Source organism: Bos taurus, chromosome 25 (assembly GCF_002263795.3).
Source record: "Bos taurus isolate L1 Dominette 01449 registration number 42190680 breed Hereford chromosome 25, ARS-UCD2.0, whole genome shotgun sequence".
NCBI lineage: Eukaryota > Metazoa > Chordata > Mammalia > Artiodactyla > Bovidae > Bos > Bos taurus.
Genome location: NC_037352.1, coordinates 29344126 through 29364408, shown reverse-complemented (window position 1 = coordinate 29364408; position 20283 = coordinate 29344126). Strand labels below are relative to the sequence as shown.

The 20283-nt window shown below is 46.5% G+C and overlaps 1 protein-coding gene across 1 annotated transcript in view; it reads left to right on the top strand.

Moving 5' to 3' along the window:
* GALNT17 (polypeptide N-acetylgalactosaminyltransferase 17) overlaps positions 1 to 20283 on the top strand; it is a 430081-nt gene that overhangs the window by 199377 nt on the left and 210421 nt on the right. Inside the window, exon 3 of the mRNA NM_001192067.3 lies at positions 15256 to 15422. Within this exon, the coding sequence (NP_001178996.2) occupies positions 15256 to 15422 (167 nt within the window). The remainder of the gene's footprint in view (positions 1 to 15255; positions 15423 to 20283) is intronic.

Here is a 20283-nt window from a genome sequence, read left to right as displayed (position 1 = left end):
ATCAGCCTCAGGGAGTCCAGCACACGTGGCTTTCCTTTCTGGCCAAGATGCTGATTTAATGGCATTTCTCTTGGCAAAGGTGTCTCAAGAAAACAGATCAGTTTGTGTATACTTTTAGAGGAAATACTCCACCCAGCTCTTTTGCAGTGACAGCCTTCTCAATGCCTTCTGAAGAAAGCATGGCCAGTTCATCGCCACTGAAAGGGCAACTCAGGTCCCGACTCAGAGAGCGTGCCCTGCCTGTGTGATGCTGGCTGGTCCCAGCCACCCTGGACACACTTTCCTCCAGCTGTGAACAGTTGCCCTTAAACCAGATGCTTCCATCGCTAACATTGTTAATTTACCCAAGAACCAATATTTATGGCATCTGGTCCCATCACTTCATGGCAGATAGATGGGGGAAAAAGTGGAAACAGTGACAGGTTTTATTTTCTTGGGTGTCAAAATCTCTGTGGAGGGTGAGGGCAGCCACAAAATTAAAAGACGCGTGCTCCTTGGAAGAAAAGCTATGACAAACCTAGAGAGCATAGTAAAAAGCAGAGACATCACTTCGCCGACAGAGGTCCATGTAGTCAAAGCTATGGTTTTTCTAGTAGTCATGTACGGATGTGAGAGATGGAGAATAAAGAAGGCTAAGTGCTGAAGAATTGATGCTTTTGAATTGTGCTGCTGGGGAAGACTGTTGAGAGTCCCTTGGACAGCAAGGAGATCAAACCAGTCAATCCTAAAGGAAATCTATACTGAATATTCATTGGAAGGTCTGATGCTGAAGCTGAAGCTCCAGTACTTTGGCCAACTGATGGGAAGAGCTGCCTCATTGGAAAGGACCCTGATGCTGGGAAAGATTAGAGGCAGGAGAAGTGGGTGACAGAGGATGACATGGTTGAATAACATCATCAACTCAATGGACATGAGTTTGAGCAAATTCTGGGAGATAGTGGAAGACAGGGAAGCCTGGTGTTCTGCAGTCCATGGGGTCACAAAGAGTCGGACATGACTGAGCAACTGAACATCAAGAGGAAGTCAGATAAGGGAGACGAGTCTTTGGAGCCAGCCCCCTGCTTCAGGAAGGCTTCATATGTATCAGGACAGACGAGACTACTGAGAGGTGGCTTCCCTGGGGCTGGGGTCTTCCTTTGTCTCGACCTTTCAAGCCAGGCTGTCAGCCCCCACTCATATACTGGCTGGTCCAGGTACTGAGCTTCCTGTTGTGAACACTGGATGCAAACTCTTGGCTCAATATACTGATTTCTTAACTCCTCAAACAGATTTGGTGATCTGCCATCTCAATTCCTGGCATTTTGGACCTTTGTGCTCCTATACAGTTTTTTTCCTTTGCCAACTCTGTCTCGATGAAGTCTCTTGTTTCAACCCTAAACCTCACAGGACTTGGTGGCCTCCATCAACGTCCCACTGAAGCCTAAGTCAGCCCTGCTTCAGTGAGATGTTTATGTAGGGGTGGAATTCCCAGTGGAACACCATTTTGCCCAGTGGTGGCATTCCTATAAATATGCCTCGGGACCAATGTACAGACAGTTTGCTACATTTTTTTTTTCATTAGAACTCATGTGTAATTACTCATTACAGCAATTTTTAAACACCCACACAGATGCAGAATCAGGGCATAAAGTGTCTTAGGAGGAGAAGAGTTGGATGTGCAGACATTGATTTTGAAAATAAGTCATTACTTTGCCTGCTAGACCTTAGCATGTTTTCTGCCCATAGTCAGGCTTCCTGGCAAAAGGTGGAACAAGGTTCTTCAAGGGTATAGGTGCACAGGACCAGAGGGACTCATTGCCTGGGGCTGAATGATAAATGAAAATTCCTCTTTTTATTTAATTTATTTATTTAGCTGTGCCAGGCCGCATGTGGGATCTTAGTTCCCCAACCATGGATCGAACCTGCACCCACTGCACTGGAAGGCAGTCTTAACCACTGGACGGCCATGGAAGTCCCAAGATTCTTCTTTTTAAACCTACTTCCCTGCTCCTTCCTTTCCTTCCACTCCCAGTCTTCTGGAAGGAAACATCTTGATTCAGTGGATCTGTCATCCCTTCCAGGACTCTGCATAGACCTTGGAGATATTGTGGGTTCCGCTCCAGACCTCCGCAAATAAAATCAATAATACAAAAAATCGAGTCACACAACTTTTTGGTTTCCCAGTCCGTAGAAAAGCTATACTTACATTATACTGTAGTCTATTCAGGTGTTATGTCTAAAAAATGGACGTACCTTAATTAAAACTACTTTATTGCTGTAATACAAATGTCAGTCACCATCTGAGCCTTCAACGAGCAGTAGGTAACCTTTTTGCAACAGTTAACATCAAAGATCACTGATCACAGATCATCATAACAAGTATAATAATAATGAAAAAGTTTGGAGTGTTGTGAGAATGACCAGAATGTGACAGAGACGCAGTGAGCAAATGCAGTTGAAAAACGGCACCAGTAACCTTGTTGGACATGGACGTGCTGATGGACGGGGAGCCTGGCGTGCTGCAGTCGATGGAGTCAAAGAGTCAGACGCGACTTAGCAACTGAACGGCAACAGCATGTGTTGCTGTGTCATTTTCCTGCTCAACAGTCCTTGATATCCTGGCTTCCCACTGCTCCCAGATCGCGTCTGAATTTTATCTTCTTTTACTTTATTTTTGTTATTTTTTTTCTTAAAGATTTTTTTGGCCTGGAGGCATGTGGAATATTGATTCCCCAACCAGGGGTTGAACCTGCACCCCCTGCATCGGACGGTAAAGCCTCAACCACTGCACTGCCAGAGACGTCCCCAAGTCTGAATTTTATAAACTGCCTTCAGGATACGTGGCTGACTGCTGTTTTCTTTTCCTCACTGGCGTCACCCTCTGAAACAGCTGTTTCTATTTCCTGTCGGTGCACTATACATTTTCTCTGCTCTGTTTTTGCACATGCTACTCATGTTATTTTGCTTCAAGAGTTTCCCCCTTAGTCTTCTCTCTCTCTTCACAGGCCCTCACCTGGAAATTACCTCTTCATGCTTCATGGCCCAGATCAAATTTTATCTCCTCTGCGAACCCTTTCCTGGGTGGGCCCCCATCTATCTCCTTGCAGGCAGAACTAAGCTCCCAGAGCATCCTGAAGAGACTTCCCGTGTGACATTTATCATCCCATAATCATAATTACGATTTGCTTATCTTTTCCCCTTACGGAGCTATGAGCTTTCCCAGGGAGCTAGGGAGGTCTAAAAAAATTTCTCTATCTTCAACACGTTGCTGGTCCGTAATTGATGTTCTCTGTGAGCAAATGTCACAGTTAAGCTAATGTTTCCTGGTGATACAGATACACTTGTCCTTCGGTGTGTTAAAAATAAAGGAACAGGCTTTTTGGGTGAATACACGATCCATGTTAAATCACGGGATAGGCTTTGCCTTCCATCTGTCATAAGCATTGAGGTGTATTTGTACTACTTAGTTTTCTAGGAGCTTTCTCTTTCCTGGATCTTGCTAGTGGGGCAAAATAAAAAAATGTTTGGAATGAAATAAAGTCACCTTCCTCAGCCAGGTGGGCTGCTTCTACAGGGATCTGATATGGCAACTTCAAATAGGCAAAGGAGGTACCCTGGAGGGAACTCCGTTTCCTCTACAATCTATGATTGTAGATTCTTATTTTGGGGGGGAATAAGGCAAAAACATTTTAATGCAATTTTTCTTATTTGTAACAACATTCAAATTAATGTTTACAATGTTATAGTAGTACTCAGGTTTTTAAAAACTATTTGCACACAGGTTCCCCAGTGGCTCAGCAGGTAAAGAATCCACCTGCCAATTCAGGAGATGCAGGTTCGATCCCTGGGCCACAAAGCTCCCCTGGAGGAGGGCAGGGCAACCTGCTCCAGTATTCTTGGCTGGAGAGTCCCATGGACAGAGGAGCCTGGCGTCTATAGGGTTGCAGAGTTGGACACGACTGAAGCTCCTTAGCAAGCCTGTGTTATTTACGCATGTCTGAGAGATGGTACAAGTGGCAGGAGGAATTCTACAGGATTTTGAGAAACCAATGGATTTGAGATTTAAAGAGAATTGAAGTTTCTTTTCAGGCCATTTTACTCCAGAGCAGAAGTACATCCTCAGGTTAAAAATTGGTCATCCACGGCATTAGACTGTTTTATAAATGGTTATTAACAGGTGAGACTGGAGGCTTAGAAACCTCATTTGGATGGCTCAGTTTCCTTATATAAGACAAGGCTTGGGTTTCTATTCCTTGTGGAGCATTTATTCTCCTTGTAAATGGCATGCCCATAACCTTAAGAAATTGGCATATGGCTGGAGCTAACTGGGTTTTTATCAAGTGACAGTCATTGATGTTTAAGTTTCTCATGCCTTTTCAAAGCCACATGTTGTCTAACAGAGGCAGGTCTGTGAGTGACTGACTTTATGTTTATTATACAAGGCCATTAAGAAATAGCTTCTGGCTAGAGGAGAAGTTGGAGGTCTGTTTCAGCGGCAGGTATGCTTGTTGTCTACAATGAATAACTTGGAGATCAGGCCATGTCATCTTGCTCCCACACCTGCCTTTGAAAAGAGAACAGTTGGGATTTTGGTTTTGACTCAGAATTCTATTTCCGATTGTGGTCTCAGAGGGCAAGCTGTGGGAAGGCGTGGGGGTGTTGATTGTTTAAGCCAATTGATGTCACACTCATGCAAAAATCCAAGAGTATAGCCAAGCTTTGCTCTTCCCTTTAATTTTGCAATATGGTCCTGTCATCATGCATTAATCTAAATTGATGTGTTTTTCTGTGCTATACTTGCTCACTCTAAAAAAATAAGAAGAGAAAATGTATAAAGAAGCCAGGAAAAATTATTGATAATTTCACCACCCAGAGGCAAAATGACATCTCATTATTGTTTTAATTTTAATTTCTCTTATTACTCTTGAGGGTCCACCTCTTCTCGTGTTTGTTTCTTTTGTTCTCTGAATTGCACGTTCATGTTTTTTGTTTGTTTACCTAATTATGTGCTTTGGGTTTTCATTATCTTTTATTCTTTTATAATTGCTGTAAATTTTTTTTGCAATTTGCTGTTGTCTTAATTTTATTATTTTTGATAATCAGAGGTTTGCAACTGTTGTCAAACCGTTGCTTCTTCAACCAGAGCTTATATGGGCATTCATTTTCTTTTTTCTTTTTGCTTTCCTTATGTTTTGAGTTCTCAATTTAACTGTTTTATCTATCTAATGTTTATTCTTCAGTGTGTTTAGAGGAGTGTGTGTGCTCGTTCATTCAGTCATGTCTGATTCTTTGCGACTCCATGGACTATAGCCTAACAGGCTCCTCTGTTCATCGAATTTTTCAGGCAAGAATACTGAAGTGGGTTGCCATTTCCCACTCCAGGGGATCTTTCCAACCCAGGGATCGAACCAGTGTCTCTTATGTCTCCTGCATTGACAAGCAGATTCTTTACCACTAGCACCACCTGGGAAGCCTATTTAGAGGGGGAACTCTTACAGTTTTACTCAATAGAGAGAGAGTAGTCCTAACACATTTTTTTGAGTGATTCTTTCCCTACCCTTTGGTCTGTGGTATGTTCTTGGCATAAATTCTCTAAAATCAGCTTTGTTTCTGGTCTTTAAGTTCCACTTGTCAGTCAACTTGTTATTGATTAAATTATATGAGCTTTATATTAGATTTTAGCATCATATTTGTCTCAGGATTTCCTAAATACCCTTTTCCCCTCAGCAGTTTTGTTATTTATTCTTATCTGTTTACTGTTTCAAGTTAGTGTTGAAGTTACATGTCAAGTGCTATAATGATTTTCATAGGAAGCTTTCAAAAAGTAACATTCATAGTGTTTAAGTTATAAAAGTAATACATGTTTGGTGTGGACAATGGAGACTGCAGTGAAATATAGAAGAAACAGATGCCATTAAAATTCCTCCACCCCAACACTCATTGATAAGTCATTTCTTTTTGCAAAGGCTAAAACAAGGGGCTTTGCAGTCAGGTGGATCTGGGTTGAAAGCCTCCCTCTGTCCACCACTCAACTTGTCTTTCGGCCTGTGACTCTGAACCTCAGTTTTCCCATAAGCAAAATGGGAATACCTACATTACTGGCTCATTGGGAAGTGACAAGGTGATGTATACTCTGTAAAGTACTTGGTGCGGTGAACATCTGCATTGGCTGGGCTCACACACGCAAAAATCTGTGTCCTGTGCTGCTTGTCACTTAGCACCCAGCTTCTGTTCTCATCTGGGACCAGAGGGCCAGCCTGGTGCTTCCTAGGTGATGGCCAAGGGCATCAGACTCTCTTGAGGGTCATGCTTGGAGCTGGCACAAGCACTTCCCCTTGTCCTGCTAGTCTGAACAGGTCATGGGGCTAAGCTCAGATTCAACAGGTGGAGACAGAGACTTTGCCTCTTTAGTGAGAATAACTTAAGAATTAAGTGGCAAAGCACCTGACTACCTTGCGGGGTTAAGAACTGGGGGCATTCATACATTCTGCCCACAGTAGAAATGGGATCTGCTAAGCTGCTTTAGTGGTTCAGAGAGGGAGAAGGCATTTTCTGTCCAGTAAGACAGGCACCCCAAAAGCTCATGGCATCCGGTCCCATCACTTCATGGCAAATGGGGAAAAAATGGAAACTGTGACAGACTTTATTTCCTTGGGCTCCAAAATCACTGAGGTCAATGACTGCAGCCATGAAATTAAAAGATGCTTGGTCCTTGGAAGAAAAGCTATGACAAACCTAGACAACGTATTAAAAAGCAGAGACCACTTTGCCGACAGAGGTGCAAATTGTCAAAGCTATGGTTTTTCCAGTAGTCATGGATGAATGGGAGAGTTGGACCATAAAGAAGGCTGAGCACTGAAGAATTTATGCTTTCTAACTTTGTTTCTGGAGAAGAGTCTCGAGAGTCCCTTGGACAGCAAGGAGATCATACCAGTCAATCCTAAAGGAAATCAACTCTGAATCTTCATTGGAAGGACTGATGCTAAAGCTGAAGCTCCAGTACTTTGGCCACCTTATGTGAAGAGCTGACTCATTTCCTGATGCTGGGAAAGACTGAGGGCAAGAGGAGAAGGGGACAACGGAAGATGAGATAGTTGGATGGTATCATCGACTCAGTAGACATGGGTTTAAGCAAACTCTGGGAGACAGTGAAGGGCAGGGAAGCCTGGTGTGCTGCAGTCCATGGGGTTGCAAAGAGTTGGACACGACTGAGTGCCTGAACAACAACAACAGCAAAGACAGGTATGGCTGAATTAGGGCTAAGCTGAGACTGGAGGGGCTGATGTGTTGGATTTGACTCCGAACAAGGAGGGCTCATCCTTGAGGAAGACTTTATGGGTGGAAGTAACAATGATAAAAGTAACAACAGTAATAAATTAGGAGTTTGGGATGAACAGATACACAGTACTATGTATATACACATGTGTGCTCTGTCACGTCTGACTCTTTGCGACTCCATGGACTATAGCCCGCCAGGCTCCTCTGTCCGTGGGATTTTCTTAGGCAAGAATACTGGAGTGGATTGCCGTTTCCTCTTCCTCCTCCTCTTCCTTCTTCCTGATCCAGGGACTGAACTCACATCTCTTCAGTTCAGTTCAGTCGCTCAGTCGTGTCCGACTCTTTGCAACCCCGTGCATCGCAGCACGCCAGGCCTCCCTGTCCATCACCAACTCCCGGAGTTCACTCAGACTCACGCCCATCAAGTCAGTGATGCCATCCAGCCATCTCATCCTCCGTCGTCCCCTTCTCCTCCTGCCCCCAATCCCTCCCAACATCAGAGTCTTTTCCAATGAGTCAACTCTTTGCATGAGGTGGCCAGAGTACTGGAGTTTCAGCTTTAGCATCATTCCTTCTAAAGAAATCCCAGGGCTGATCTCCTTCAGAATGGACTGGTTGGATCTCCTTGCAGTCCAAGGGACTCTTACATCTCCTATATATAAAGTACATAAACAACAGGGACCACCATATAGCACAGGAAACTGTATTCAGTATCTTATAATAGCCTAAAATGGAAAAGAATCTGAAAAAGAATAGATATATAACTGAATCACTTGGCTGTACACCTGCAACCAGCATAACATTGTAAATCAGCTGTAGTTGGATTTTAAAAATTGGGCGGGGGGGAGGAAGGGGAGTAACAGTAATGCCAAGGACAAGAGGGATGGCCCAGATGCAGGAATAAACAAAAGTGTTTTCAGGGTTAGTGTCAGTAGAAAGATGGGCTTGACTGGCCAATTTGGCTTGAACAGTTAAAAGGAAAAATGGAAAAATAGCTAGTTTGGTAATATGTTTCCCGTTGCTAGGCTAAAATGACAGGGTGACAACCTTTAGAACGAGATGGGCACTTTGTGTGAGGGACTGGGCATGAGAGGGAGGGGACGGACTGAGAACAGAGCGCTGTATGGCCCTCGGTTTCTATGCAGAATCTTTTTGACCGAATTTTGGATCTGCTGGGCTTTGGAGCACCGCTGTTTATTATTTCTAATCTGAGTATTTTGCAATGTATCTATGTCCCTCCTGCAGCACTTGGGGTGGGCCCCTCTCATTCCACTCCCCTTGGAAAGGTTATAGGATAAATACTAGGTATGAATGGCTTAGGCAGCATTTCCTGTGTCTTAGGGGCTTTCTTATCTGTGGCCTGAAACTGTCTGCATGAATTTACCCTTAATTGTTTTTAGAAATTCTCCTCCTGAGCCATTGCTTAACTGAACTTGAGGGATTTTCTTTTCCTTTTCTGTTCTCTTCAGCTGAAGACAGCATGAGACGCTACATCATACCCAGGTAGATGCATCCAGCAAGCGGGGAATCTGAATGGCGCCCCTGCCCCAGCCCCATATGTGTGAGTCCCCTTCCGTTTTAGGGAGAGCAGTGTTGTGCAACACAGGGGACTGTGATTGAGGCTAAAAATGGTGAATGAACCCTTTTGACTTAAAAAAGAAAACTTTGGAAGTTAGAGACAAGTAGGGTTGGTTTTTTTTTTTTTGGTTGGTTGGTTGGTTTTTTGTCCATGTCAGGACTCTAGTCTACTTGAAACTGGCATAGTTGTTGCAGTGCTGAGTCTCAAGAATTTTCTGGCTAAAAATGATTGCCTTGCCCTTGGAAAAGCAACTCTTTACAACTCAGAGAAAGAGACTTCCCAGGAAGCCATGGAGCCAGTAGGTGTTCAGTCCAAAAATCAGAAGTGCTTTGGGGAATAGTCCAAAATAAATATTTGTAGAAACCAGGCTGGCAGGGGAGGCATAGAGCTTTGTTGACCCCATGGTGCTTGCAAACAGGGTGTGGGTCTGGCACTGGTCTTGACCAGGGCGGGGGACTGCAACTCACAATGGTCCTCTCTGCTCTGTGGCCTGGGTTCTTCCCCTCCCACTGTGCTCCTGTGGGAAGCCAGTGGGGCCCAGAAAAAACAAATCCCCCTTCACCCACAACACCCTGTATCTAATTTCTGGAGCTTTTCCTGGGGCTCCCTGGACCCCGAGGTAAGAACCCTTGCTGTGCATGGAACAGGCTGAGTCTTGATTCATGAAAATTGCCCCAATACAGTTGATAGGCAGGGTGCACGCAGACTCAAGTGCTGAAGTGGGCAGTTCGTTTCGGAGACTGCTCTGTGTGGAAAGTAAGTTAATGAGGTGTGCTGCTCCTTCCTGGATGAATTGAGCTCAAACAGAGAAAATTAAGCCATCCAGCAAAGTGTGCATTTTCCCGAATAATGAGAGATCCAAAAGAGGGGCCTCATACATCTCATTTCTTCAGCCCATATCTTGTTTTGCAAGGTTTGCTGTTACGAAAAATGATATCCCTCTTTCCTAGGAGTATAGGCAGGGCTTGATGAGGAGGGAAGGAAAAAAGAGAATTTGGGCCTGGTTAATGCACTGGACCCCAGCAGCCTTCAGAATTTGAGCTCAGATTAGTCAATCAAGGGAGACAGTAGGCAGTTGTGTTCAGGATCCTGTCCTTTTTAAGTGTGGAGGTGCCATCACCGATGTTCTAATTGCAAGAGGAGATAAATGATGCCTTTGATCATAAGAAGAGTGGAAGGAATATATTGGGAAGACAGGAGGGTTTTTATCTGTTCATTCACTAACTGTTTATCTACCAACTATTTTGCTGGGCTCATGGGCAAACAGAAAAGGAAGAAGATCCCCTGAAGAAGACCCCTGGCCACCCTGCAATGGTGGAGGACAGAGTGAAGAGAGATAGGATGACAGGGGGCAGAGGGAGAGAAAGGGACAAAGGAGCGGGGCCTGACCTGCTGCTAGGAGTCTGGGAGAGCTGCCTGGAGCTGGGCTGAGGGAAGAGGGCAAGCTAGGCAGGGGGGAAGGGCACTTTAGGCAGAGAGAAAGGTGTGCAAACTGAGAGGCAGCATTTCTGGTTCTGGGAAGTACAAATATTTACCCTCCCAGGGAGGAGATGAAGTTGGAGAGGTGAGCCCGGGGTCTGAACTCAGATGTCATGCAAAAAGACATTTGAAGCTAAGTCCAAAAGCTACAGAGAGCCAAAGAGATAGTGGAAATATGAGTAGGAGGATTGCATTAGCATCTTAGATCGTTCTGCTAGTGGGGTGGATAGAATGGGGTTGAGCTGCAGATAGACAAGCTGGAGGCCAGGGACCAGTGAGGTGGCCTTGGGTGTCATTCAGGAGAGATTGATGATGAGTAGAGGAGTAGAAGTAGAAATGGGGGTGGAGGGGAGCATCATAAAGAAATCCTAAAGATGGCAGAATCTTTAGGACTTGATGACCAATTGGACATGTTGAATGTGTCATGATTTTGACTTGACTCCCAAAGAGAAAGAGTGGTACCTCTCAATGAACACAGGGAGGTACAGAGAGAGCAGGTGCCAGTTTTAGGAAGGCTGTATTTGGGGTGCTGATGGAGAAGCCCAGTGGGAAACAGAAGCTTAAAGCATCTAGAGATGTGGATTTGAAAGCTGATGGCATCAGGGTTGGAGTCATAGGCTGGGATGGGGTCACCCAGGAAGGGTTGATCAAGTGAGAATAGCAGAGAGTAGAAGATGGAGCCTTTAGGAATTTTGGAATTTGGAGTATTAGCAGAAAAGGGCAACCTTTGAAATGCACAAGTGGCCAGGGCAGATCCTCCAGTGGAAGAAAAAGCAGAGATGGGGATGAAAATGGCAGGGGTACCAGGATCCAAGGGTAAATACTGTTTCTGGAAGGGAGAGGCCGCCGTGTTAAACACTGCAGAGAGGATCATCAGCTGGGGTGAAGTTGGGAAGTCTCCATTGACTCTGGCCGCCTAGCTGTCACTGGAAATTAACAAGAGCAGTTTTAGCGGAATAGGATACCTAGGAGGTAAATAACGGTGGGTTGGGGGATGAATGACAGATAAAGGAGAGAGCCAAAGAGGGCAGACAAAGAGAAGATGGGGATTAAGGCAGTGGGGCAAGGGAGTTTATGGATGAAAATGAGAAAGACTTGGGTCCCTTCTTTGCATGGAAGAAGTCAGTGAAGGGAGCGTGAAGCTAGAGGAGAGAGAATAATGGATGAAGCAGGGTGTTTGGAGGGGAGGAGGCTGGAGAATCCACAGCATGGATGAGGGGGTTACCTCTGACTTCCTGAGCCTGTTTCCTTCAAGGCTGAGTTCAGAGGTTGATAGGTTTGTAGGTGGTGAGGGGAACCAGGGAAGTGCTTTTCAGGATCTCTGAGCCAGTGGTTCTAGATGGGCCGAAAATGTGCGTTTCTTTCTTTTTTTTTTTTTTTTTTTAACTTTTTATTTTGTGTTGGGATATAGCTGATTAACACTGTTGTGATAGTTTCAGGTGGACAGCGAAGAGATTCAACCATACATATAACCGTATCCGTTCTCCCCCAAACCTCCCTCCCATCCAGGCTGCCCCGTAAGGTTGAGCAGAGTTCACTGTACTCTACAGTAGCTGTTCAAAAATGTGCATTTCTATCAGGCTGCAGGGGAATGCTGCTGCTCTTACAGGCCTGAGACCGCACTTGGAAATTCCTGCTGGTGGCCTCCGTTCCCTCTGTGGGGTAGGAGGGACCTGCAAGAGGGAGGTGGCCTGGAGGGAAGGGGAGAAAGTGGGAAGTAGGGATGGGACGGGGATGGGGGAATTGAGAGTTCTGCCCTGCCTTGAAGGGTGCAGGGCAGCGACCAGGGCCCCGGGGGACTGGGGACCTTGCATGTGCCTTGTCACCACTGCCATGGTGGGCCTGCTTCCTCCACTCCTGTGTATGCAAAGGGGAGGAAAGTCAGATGGACAATTGTTTCGCAGCTGGGGTTCTTCAGGGCTGGTGAGAAAGCAAGACAGGGAAGTGAGTGGAGGATGAAGGCGCGGGTGAAGGAAAGTGCGTAGATTTTAGTTGAGCAAGAGCGTGAGCAGAGCTGATATACCGAGCGACAGCAGAGTGGCCCAGGCCTGGGCGGTCTCATCGAGGTCAAAGAGTGGGTGTTTGGGGGACACACATGGGGAGAACTGGAAGGCAAAGAGGTTGTGGCTGTTGGAGGTGGAGACAGCCTTGGTGCAGCAGCTCTGGACAGTGAGAGGCCATGGGAGTTTGGAGATAATTCCACTGCCCAACTTGGAGAGTCCTTCTGGTCATCTCTCATCATGTGCCAGCGGCTCCCTTTCTGTGCTGAGGTGGTGTCTGAGGCTGTGACAGGAAGGAGAGATTGGAAAGACAGGGCTCTAATGAGACATGACACCTCAATTTGGTGTAAACTTTTTTTCCAAACCACCACAGGGCAGTGTATCAATGAGGGTCCTCCAGAGAAATAGAACTAATAAGATATCTACCTGTCTACCTGTCTACCTACCTGTCCATCCATCCATCCATCCATCCATCTGCTCTCTAGATCAGGCAGGCTGGTCTTTCCATTGCTGGGTACATTGCATTTTCCCAGGGCTCTCAAAGACTGAGCTCACCTGACCCTTAGAAGGACCTTAGCCAGGCATCCAGAGCTAACTACACTGAGGATGATGTGGACAGTTTCAGAGATGAAGAAACAGGAGCTGTGTGCCCAGGGTGACAGGTTCAGCATGTGGCAGAGAGCTTTTTACTTCTGAGATGCCCCCACAATTTACTGAATGGCCACCTTGATCATGAAGGGGCAAGATCGGGGTCCTTGTTCCCCAGAGGGTCCCAGGAGTCCTGCTCAGCAGAGGGAATTGCCTGTTCCAGCCGGGAGGCTTAACCCACAACTCAGCCTCAGTGGCAGCCGGATCCCATTGCCTGTAGCCGGAGAAGATGCTGCTGCTGGTACAATGCCATCTGGCCTCTTTGCTTGTTCGTTTCCAGGGCCAGAATCTGTTAAAAACAAAAGCCCAGAGAAACCAGGCCCGGGAGTGCATGCTCAGAGTAGGTGGGTGTGTATGGTGGCAGTGCTTGTGTGTGTGCTGAGGAACAGCCTGGGAGGGAGCAGCCACCAGCCTGCCAGCTCAGGATGGCTGCCGGCCACATCAAGGGGGCTCCGAGGGACCTTCTGGGATGTGTCCCCTCCCCCGGATCAGCCCACAGTAAATGAGATGATTCCCGCCAACAGCCCACGAGCCTGTCAATAACCATTCTAATCTCCTTGGCAGCCCCCAGAAGTGAATTTACAGCGTCGTGGTAAAAATGAGGCTGCATGATCAATGGATCCCCGGACAGTCTCCTTCAGGAGACACAAATGTACATTGTAACAAAACTTTATTTTCTTCCAAAAATCGCCTACATGATTAATATGGCCCGACACAGCCCAAGCTGTTCAGCATAAAAAACAGCTGTATTTCCTGCCCCCTCTTCAGTGCTGCTTCCCTCTCACTCCGTCCCTTCATCTTGGCCTCTTTGTTTTGCCCTGGAACACGTTGTCTCACACATTGTACAGTCTCACACACGGAGCAAGAGGATGCCTTTGAAATGCACTAGCTCTGTCTTCCACTCTGCTCTGTTTCCACTTGGTGTTTCAAAGTGGCTCAGACTAGACCTAAAACCAAGTTCCCCACTGCTCCAGGGAGAGAGCACGGGTGCTCCCATCACTGAGCCACGCAGAGCCGGATCCCAGGGTACCAGTGCCATCTCTTACATCATCAGGCGCCTCCAGGGGCCCAAGCTCTACACCCCTGAGTCCAGCCTGGATGAAGAACATTCTTCTCTTGGCCCCCAGGGCTTCCCAGGTGGTGCTAGTGGTAAAGAAACCATCTGCCAACGTGGGAGACATAAGAGATGAGGTTCACTCCCTGGTCGGAAGATCCCCTGGGGGAGGGCATGGCAACCCACTCCAGTATTCTTGCCTGCAGAATCCCATGGACAGAGGAGCCTGGCAGGCTATAGTCCATAGGGTCACAAAAGATTTGGACACGACTGAAGTGTTTTAGTGCACCCTTGAAGCCCTGTCTTCAGAGATGGGGAAGTTGCTGGATGTTAGGAGGGAGGACCTTGTAGATCCCATTTCTGCATCCCAGGCAGATTCTAGGAACGCTTGCAAGAAGAGTTAGGGTGTGTCAGGCAGGACAGTCATAGTGGATAGAAGATTTTTATTAATTTCACGTGTGTTTCATGTCTCTTCCCAGTGTGTAAGCTCCATGAGAGTAGAGGTCTCCTGTATAGTGCTGGGTACTTAGTAGGTCTGAGAGATGTCTTAGTTTGGGTTCTCCCACAGACCGACTGTGAAACAAAGACTTGAGAGCGTTAGTTTATTTGGGCAGTGGAAAGAGCACCACTAAGGGGAAGTAGAACTGAGAAGGGAAGGCAGCCCCCAAAATGGGTGTTATGTAAGTTGTGGGTGGTGGAGATTAATCCCACAGGGGGAAAAACTCTAGGGGCCCCTGTAAAACCCACCCGTCAGAGTCAACCAGCTCAAGGGCTGAGGCAGCTGGGGGTATTTATACATCATTTTCCTGCCACCTGTGGATGAGAACTATGGTGGTGTGTGTGTGCATCCATCAGTCATGTCCAACTCATTGCAACCCCATGGACTGTAGCCTGCCAGGCTCCTCTGTCCATAGGATTCTCCAGGCAAGAATACTCAGAGTAGGTGGGTATGTGTATACTGAAATGAGACCAGGTGGTACATGTCTGGGTATGACCTCCAGCCTCATGCTTCCTATGGGGTGGTAAATTTGGGAGATGTGAAGCTGGTTTTCTTAACTGTCTCCACCTTAGGTCTTTTTTTCTCAGTTCTTAGCCAAGAGAGGCCAAGAGGGAACCAATGATTCTCTGCCTGGGAGAACAGGTACCAGGACCCAGCTGGCATCCTTACCGCGTGCAGCCACGATGCCTCTGCCTTTCTCCTTCCACTGACTCTGCTCTTCCCTGCCCTCTTCCTCCAGGTGTAAGGAGCTGAAGTACTCCAAGGAGCTGCCCCAGATATCCATCATATTTATCTTCGTGAACGAGGCCCTGTCGGTGATCCTGCGCTCAGTTCACAGCGCGGTCAACCACACGCCGACCCACCTGCTGAAGGAGATCATCCTGGTGGATGACAACAGTGACGAAGGTATGGGGGCCGCCAGCCTGCATGCCGTTTTCTGAGACAATGCAAGCAGACAATGCACAATGTCAGCGGGGGGATGTGCCCTTATTTCATCCCATCCTGAGCCCAAGTGTCTTTGTCTCCTGTCTCTGGGGCATAGCTGGGGAATGGGGGCTGTTTGGGGGGAAGTAAGTCAAGCAAACACTAGTTCATTGCTTGAGTCCTCTAGGGCAGGGGTCTCCCAGTGCACCCCCCCTCCCCCGCCAGTCTGCACAGCAGGAGGTGAGTTGCAAGCCAGCACTTGAGCAAAGCTTCATCTGTATTTACAGCCGCTCCCCATCGCTCACATTCCTGCATGAGTTCCTCTTCCTGTCAGATCAGCGGCACCATTAGATTCTCATAGTAGCGCCAACCCTACTGTGAATTGCACAGGCGAGGGATATAGGTTGCATGCCCCTTATGAGAATCATCTGGAAACCATCCCCATCTCCACGGAATAATTGTCTCCCACGAAATCCATCCCTGCTGCCAAAATGGTTGGGGACCCCACTGCTCTAGGGCTCTTAAGAATAAATAACTGGTTATGTGTCTAGACTAATTCCCCTCTTTGTATTACCTAAAGTAGATGACATGGAAGAGCTGAATTCCTCTGCAGTCCCCCCACCCCATCTCTCTTGTCCTTTTCTGAGAGGCAGAAGGAAAAGGGAAGTTCTGTCCTGTGATGGGAAATGTTTATCATATGTCAGAATTTCCTTCTGTGCCACTGTGCCCAAAATGACTGTCGGTAGAAGTGCACCGTGTTTGCAGATCTTTAATGGCTCAATTTTAAAATATAAAACAAGCAAATATTGGAGAGCAGTAACAAAATGCCTTTGAAGTCCTTGGAATGGAGGTCTGGTGTCAAGGTGGTTGTAGAGGGCTTGCTTTGGCTAACGGTGCCTTTGTTTTGCCTCTCAGCCTACGAAACTCACTGCAGGGAGAAACCCACACAAGCTGAGGACCCCAGAGGAAGGCAGCCAGTGTGCATGCTTCAGGCCAGGGAGGTTTATCTTCTGAGAGACGGAAGGATTAGGGACAAACTGAACTCCTTGCTTTCGTTGTGATCAGTAGAGGATTACCCTGTGCTCCTGGGTCAGGCGAGGGTGAAGTAAAGGCAGGACGGTGTCCTGGATCCTGCCGGGAACCTAATGGTCTTCAGGAGCTCTGAGGAGTCTATCACATTTCACCAGCCCAGGAGTTGAAGTCCCCTTGCCCCTTCTGAACCTGTTGACTGTTACCAAGGAAGGGTTTGATTAGGTCTGGACCCAGTAATGCACCCTCAGGGCATCACCATCTTCTGGGCCTCCAGAGTTTGAGGACTAATGAGTCATTTGCTGGATTTTTCATATCCTTATTTTTCTCCCTTTTTCTCTGGCCATTTCATGATCTATTTTCTTCTAAAAGTGACCTTGAGAGTCTTCTTGGGAGAAGGCGGTTCTTTCAGTTCCCTGAAGCCTCGTGAGTCGTGGCTCCAGTGGCTTTCTCTGCAGCCTCTCAGCTTGCACCTGCAGACCTCTGGCTTCAGACATACTTACCAACTCTCTGCAAGGAATCCTGGCTCATACTTCCATTCCATTTGCTGGCTAGTCCCGCTTATTCCCCAGGTGTCCCCTATCTGTCATTTCATGGGAGATTCCTTTGTTGACATCCCGAGACACTTGCTCTGTGCTGCCTCAGCTCCCTGTACCCTCCTGTAGCACACAGCATGTGAGGTCACTGTGTCCTGCCCAGCTGGACAGGGTCTGGTTTCACAGGGCCTGGCTGGTAGCCAACCCTCTGTGAATCTGACCCTGTTACTGAACAAAAGTTCGTGTGCCCGACACACGGTGAGGTCAAACCAACAGAAACACTGGAGTTTGGAGCAGACAGGGCTATGCAAGGAGACAGGTGGTTCATGCTTAAAAAGCCCCAAACTCCTGGTAACATTTCAGCAAAGCACTTTTAAAGGCAGGGGAGGAAGGCACCATGATAGTTGTCACCAACTTCTTGGTATTGGAATCCTTTGTTCTTGCAGCTGTCCACTAGCCCAGGTCAGGATGTTCCTGTAAACCTCCAATGAGACTAATGTTATTCTCCGTTCTGCAACTTTTATCTCTGGATGAATGGAAAAATGTTTTACCCTTAAAGGTTAGAGCCTTGAAAATGGGCTGTCTTGTATGTTTCAGGCTATAGGCAACATTCTTTTACAAAAGGTGCAGAGCCAGCCTGGCTCAGCATGACAAGCAACAGAGCACAAAGGTTAAAGTGAAAGGAACAGATCTAACATGGAGTCAGATTTGTTCCTCCATTTACAACTCAGCTGGACAGTAAGCAATGATGCTGAATAGGGCTGGAAAAGGGGTGTCAGGGGCTAGCAGTGAAGTGACCAGAGGTGGTGCAGAGCAGAGCTGAAAGAGCCAGAGAAGAAAGCCGACAGTAAGTGCTAGACTGAATTGGGGTGAGGGCACGTTACCAGTGGGGCCCCTTCCCCAAGGGGAGATCTCGGCAGACTCAGCCTGCAAGGAAGACGTGGAAGGATAAGCTAGTGTCAACCAGAACGTGAGCTCTGAGAGAACAGGGGTCTCTGGTAGATGTCTTAGTGTGGGTTCCCCCAGAACAGCCCCTGAAACTAAGATTTGAGTGCAGTAGTTTCTTTGGGAGGTAAAGTGCATCATCAGAGGAGTAGGGAAGTAAGACAAAGAAGGGAAGGCAAAGCCAGAGTTAATGCCCACCCCTCAAGAGGCCATCTACTCAAGGGCAAGGGAGCTGGGGTATTGATACACCTTTGGCATCAGATTTTCACATCAGCACCTCCTGGAACCCTGACTTGGAAGAAGTCTCTGCATCATGAGATCTGGGGTGGATCTAAGAATTTACATTTTTTACAAGCTTGCTGATGTGCTGCTGGTGTAGGGACCACACTTTGAAACCCACTGGGTTAAGTGCCATTTCAGCAGTTCATACTTCAGGTCTAAATGAAGATGGGGTGAGAAAAAGTGGGGAAGAGGTATTTGTTTCCGTCTGATCCTAAAGTTAATTCTCATTCATCCTCCCCTGTCCCCTGAGATACCTAGGCAACCCAGAATGGACCACATTAATAGAGTTTCCCTCTTTTCTGTCCCAGGTTTAGCATCTATATTTTTCTCCAGGCTAAACGTGCCTTCTCTTTATCTCGAAGAGGAATTTAACTTTTTTTTTCTTTGTGACTAGTATTAACAGATTTTGTAAATGTTCTATGCACACTTGAAAAGACCCCCCACACACACACTGTAATCATGAAATTGAATTCCTGCCAGATATCAATTTTGTGTATTTAGCTAGACTATGAGTTTATTTTCTTAAGTCTTCTTGATAATGGTGTTTTAAAATCTCCTCCTACAATATCTACTCCTTCCTGCGTTCTTAATAACATTTGATTTCTGTATCTTGTTGTCAGTTTCTTTGGCAACTATGGATTTGTATCTGCATGGCTTCACTATTAGCAGTGGTTGCTACCATTATGTAATGCTCCCTTTATCTTAAAAACATGCTTTTTTTCCCCCTGCATGAATATAGTTTGTCTAACATTAATATTGTTATCCCTGCTTACCTTCTGTCTGAATTTGATTAAAACATTTTTTCAAGCCTTACCAATTTTTTTTCCTGATCTTAAAAGTAATGCACGCTCTTTGTAGGAACATTTGAATCTATCAAAAAGTACATATAATTGGACAAAAACAAATACCAAAGAGACTAACCAGAAGCAACTGCTCATTTACCCATGTTCTCAACTCTTTTTTTCATGCATGTTTTACGTTAGGCTCCTATAATAAAAACAAGTTAATCTTCTTGTTTTCCTTCCCTGAACTGTGAAGCAGAAATATCCCTTTTTATTAAAAAAAAGTTCTGCAACCATCATTTTAATGAGGGTAGAATGGTTCTTTCTCAGGCCGGTAAAGACCAGCTCAGGTGGGAACTGTAGCCCTTCACTTCCATATGATCACATACATTCAAGGGAAAAAAAATAGGCTTTTAAAGGAATTAAACAAAAAAAAAGACTGGCTCAGGGAAAAGGTTGAATAGTCAGGTGACTCTGGATCTGTGTACACAGGTAAATCAGGGACTTTCCTAATTAGGTTTTTTTTTTTCTAAGTCATTTGTTTCATTCACCTTGAATATTGACATTGGCCTACATTAAACCTGAGGAAAGGGCAATTCTTTGTATCCTTGTGGGTTATTATACTGAAATCACTCCTGAGTGGCCACATCTGACCTTGCTGGCAGCTCCCTTCTTGGCATCTTTCTCATCTGGAAGCCCTGGCCCCACTGTCTTCTGATTGCTCTCCAGTCTTCCTCTTTCTGCTTCAGTTGGGATCACTCATGGTTCTCTGACTTTCCAGGTAGCTCAGCTAATAAAAAAAAAAAAAATCCTCCTGCAATGCAGGAGACCTGGATTCGATCCCTGGGTTGGGAAGAACCCTGGAGGAAGGCATGGCAACCCACTCCGGTATTCTTGCCTGGAGAATCCCTGTGGGCTGAGGAACCAGGAGCCTGGTGGGCTACAGTCCATGGGGTCAAAAGAGTCAGACACGACTGACCAACTGAACAGCAACAAAGGCTTACAAAAGCTTCTTCTGGGGAAGGCATCTCGGTCATCAGTGACCCCAGAGAAGCACAGGGCTCACCCTGGTGGGGGCACCTGGCAGGGCTACTGTGTGAACCAGATAGTGGGTAAAAGGCAGAAAGCTGGACAGATGGAATGAACTGATCTGTGTTTTCTGCTTCTGACCTCATCAGGGTGTACTGCCTCCCTTCAGGGGGAAGTATAAGGATGAAATCAGTGTCCTCAGCTGATCCAGGCAGCGGGTGTGGAGTACCAGCACACACT